This window comes from Bidens hawaiensis, unplaced genomic scaffold (genome assembly GCF_021521415.1).
Source record: "Bidens hawaiensis isolate Kalapana, Puna unplaced genomic scaffold, B.hawaiensis_p1.1 tig00032489_1, whole genome shotgun sequence".
In the NCBI taxonomy this organism is placed as follows: domain Eukaryota; kingdom Viridiplantae; phylum Streptophyta; class Magnoliopsida; order Asterales; family Asteraceae; genus Bidens; species Bidens hawaiensis.
In genome coordinates this window covers 187,214-190,960 of record NW_027495549.1, presented here as the reverse complement: position 1 = coordinate 190,960, position 3,747 = coordinate 187,214, and the positions used below count along the sequence as shown (strand labels likewise).

At 35.7% G+C, this 3,747-nt stretch overlaps 1 protein-coding gene across 1 annotated transcript; it reads right to left on the bottom strand.

The window, feature by feature from the left end:
- Positions 1 to 288: 288 nt before the first annotated feature.
- On the bottom strand, positions 289 to 2,956 carry LOC143583671 (plant UBX domain-containing protein 1-like). Its single transcript, XM_077065913.1, has 7 exons — positions 2,799 to 2,956; positions 1,430 to 1,529; positions 1,244 to 1,312; positions 1,086 to 1,153; positions 857 to 986; positions 635 to 739; positions 289 to 525 (listed from the first exon to the last, which is right to left on the bottom strand). The coding sequence occupies exons 1-7, from the start codon at positions 2,817 to 2,819 to the stop codon at positions 317 to 319; spliced, it is 702 nt and encodes a 233-aa protein (XP_076922028.1). The 5' UTR covers positions 2,820 to 2,956; the 3' UTR covers positions 289 to 316.
- Between the last annotated feature and the right edge of the window lie 791 nt (positions 2,957 to 3,747).

Below are 3,747 nucleotides of genomic sequence, written 5' to 3'. Positions count from 1 at the left end.
TAACCGTTCACTTTAATCGTTATGCATGAGCCAAGTGTTTTCTCCGCTAAATATAAAGATGTCAAATTTCAGTGAAAGCATAATTGACAATCAAGATTCAAAAAAGCAAGGTGCATCACATACTCAATATGACCATCATGCGACCCGTTTTGACCCAAACATATTCTGAACCGTTACCCTAACAACTCGTTTATCCCTCCATGTCAAACTAAACAAGTAACATGATTTACACAGTTGCAAGACATCTCAGACAACATTCAGACTGGTATTGTTTTTAACTTTTTTTATAACAAACATTTCTGAACTCAACCAGCTGTCACATTTTCAACCATTTAGGCTTCACCATCTTCTTATCAGCAGCAGGCTTACGCTCTTGAACCGTAGCAGGGGCGGCAGCCGCTACTGACCCGGTGGCAGTACCTTGGTCAACCTCAGGTTTGACCTCTTCGTTTATAAGTTCCAGACCTTTCAAAGACATCACATCCTCCTTAAGAAACGGGCCTGATATAGCAACACCACCATCACCTGTACCACCCACAAAACGCACCACCAAACTTAACAACATTCATGTAAAAGTAACGATTCCAAATTAAAAAATGAATATTCTAGTTAATCAATGTTAAAATCACACAACCTTTTGGTTGATCGTATGAAAAATATACGATTGCACCAGGAGCAAAGCCAAGAGAATAGAAGTCTTGTGACGTGTCCTTTATTAGCTTCTTTGGAGGCGTAGTATCTGCAAATAAAAAATGCCAATATTCAATATAAATCAAGTTGACTCAAAATAGACCGGCTGGGCCGGGTCGGGTTAGATACATAGTAGTAAATACATAATAGCATAAAATATGCTCACATATATGGAAAGGAAGCTCTGATTGAGATAAAACTTTCATGAGAAGATCAATTAGGCTTTGAATTGTCTCGGATGGTTGAAATGTGGCTTCTAATGTGTAGTTATATGGAAACCTGACACGAATAACCGCCTGCAAAACAAAGAAATAAACTTGTATAACTTTTTTTATTTTTTATTTTTCAAAAAAAATATTCTTAATTCACTTCCTGTGGAATTATTCAGCTTTTACCTTGGTAATCCTTGCCCTACGAGCAGCTTCTTCCGCCTCTCGGATTTTTCTTGTCTTCAAAAATTTATCTGCTCGCGTCATAAATTTATTATTCACGTAACAAAAATTATTCCAACATCAACACATGTTTTACCGTTTTACCATAAAGGTACTCTTACCTTCCTTTTTGGTAGCCAAAATGCGGTAATAATCTTCAGCAGTGAATTCATAAAACTCATCGGGCTCCTCTACGAAACAAAAAATAAAAATAGGAATAAAAAATCTTTACACCTCAAAATGATACATTATACATACAATGAGTGTTGTATTTGAGTGTTTATTTGAAGCCTTGGCTAAATGCATACCGTTGTTGGTTGGCTCGTTTGATGCTTGAGAGGTTGTTGGTGTTGTCTCAAATACACGGATTTCTCGACCGTAATTTTGCTTTGCTGCAGCAAGCTTTTCCTGATTTACCAACACAGAACATTTCTAAATGATTTATACAACAGTTTCTCAAAGTTCAGTAAGTTTAACAACGATTTTCGCAAATTAAATATATAAGCAACGAACTTCAAAGTGAGGTGATAAAATTGGAGGTTGATCTTATACAATAAACATCACTAATCACATATAACAATTATGCATGTTCTAAGCTTATTAATTTCCCCAAAATTAATGCTCGAATCTAATATCAAGATCAAATACACATAAAACTTTAAAGTGAGAAACTACAAATAACTAGAGTAATTATGTTAACGCTTACCACCAGACTAATTATTATTACTCTACAGTTTTGAACTAATGTAATTATTATTACTCTATTTCATTTTTTGTAGTGTAATTACTCTAGTTCAAAACGGTTGAGTAATAATAATTAATTTAGTTATTTATATTTTGAGTTAAGTGTCATTTTCATACCTGAGGTTTGGCCAACTAAACAACTTCGGTACATTTTTCAATTTATTTCCAACTGAATACTTGGCGTTTCAAAATCATGCCATTTTCGTACTTTTCGCTAACCCCATCTATTTTGGCCGTTAAGTCAGGATTAAAACAGTTTTAATTTCGCATTTTCTTTAACCTGGGGTTAAGTGCCATTTTCATACCTGAAGTTTGGCTAATTCACTACATTAATTTTTTGCAACTGAACACCTGGCGTATCAAGAATCACGCAACTTTCATATTTTTTCGCCAACCCCATCTATTTTGGCCGTTAAGTCAGGGGTAAAACGGTCATTTTGTATTTATTTGATTTCTCATTGTCTTTAACCTCGGGTTAAGTCATAAGTGCCATCTTCGTACCTGAAGTTTGGCTAGCGACACAACTTCACTACATTAATTTTTTGCAACTGAACACTTGACGTATCAAGAATCACGCAACTTTCGTACTTTTTGCTAACCCCGTCTATTTTGGCCGTTAAGTTGTGGTAAAACGATCTATTTTGGCCGTTAATTATCATTTCTTTTAACCCCTTTATATCAATTTTGACATGTAAGGTATTCAGTTGCAAGAAAATTAAAAAGTGTGCCGAAGTTGCGTAGTTGGACAAACCTCAAAAATGACACTTAAACTCTTGTATGTTTAAACAGAGCAATTCGATCAATCAAATCAAGAAACATGCAATTAATACAACACAACATGCAATAATATTATGAAATTAAAGCATAGACAAAAAAAGCCCTAATTTGATCCATTTGGTAGCAATTAACAAATTATGAGTAAAAGAATAAGACCTTAGCATATTGAGAGTCCATAGTGAATCAAATCCGCTTCAAAATGGTCGTAAAATCAGCTTATTATTATTATAATTATTAACGAAATGTTTGATCCAAAAAACCCCAAATTCGTATTTTGCTCTGCGTTTTCTTGCATAATAAGATTCTTTCGTGTTCTTCGGGTTTTGGGCTTAGTGTAGTGTTATTATTATTGTCCATTCAAGCCCACCAGCCCAAATCGGGTATTTTTAAGTAGAGGACTAGAGGGGTACAAAATACCCAGTTCCGAACCCGACCCGGAACTCGTTTCAAACCGTGGCAGTAGGGATGACAATGGGTCAGGTTTGGTTCGGGTTTAGGTATTCCTAAACCCATACCCCGTTATTAAAATCCGTCCCAAACCCGTCGGGCTTTAATCGGGTAATAACCCGTCGGGTTTCGGGTTTTTCCATCGGATTTTCTATCGGGTTTTGATAAAATACCCGTCGGGTATATCCGGCTCAAAACCCGTCAGGTTTTGATAAAATATAACTAATCGATTATAAAGATAGTTATCATAAAGATAAAATATCTCAAATAATTGACATAACCAAGTTTCGACAAACAATATATTTTGAATATAGTATATATATATATATATAACTAGTGTTCTACCTCGCGCGTTGAGCACTTGCGCCGGGCATGTCAGATTTATTCATTACGTGTCGCGTTGTATTCTTTACGGTACGATATTAACGACATTGGTAAAATCCAAGTGTTAAAACTCAAAAAAAATCAATTCATCAAATTAATATATAAAAAATAAATTTAAAACAACATTTTTCGGTCGGTAAACCCAGACGTTGGTAAAACCGAGCGTTGTCATTCCCATACGTGGCGGCGGCGAGTCGGCAAATCCTGTGCGTTCGTAACACTTGAGCGTTGTCGATCTCGAGCGTCACGACGGTGAGTCAACGCGAATTCGGTT

Bases quoted from the DNA above. Each gene is read 5' to 3' on its own strand.
- LOC143583671 (XM_077065913.1), bottom strand. From the start codon at position 2,819: ATGGACTCTCAATATGCTAAG. The intron at 1,313-1,429 runs GTATGCATTTAG...TTTGTTTCGTAG, and splicing joins AAACGAGCCAACCAACAACG to AGGAGCCCGATGAGTTTTAT. The intron at 1,154-1,243 runs GTAAGAGTACCT...TGACGCGAGCAG, and splicing joins TTTGGCTACCAAAAAGGAAG to ATAAATTTTTGAAGACAAGA.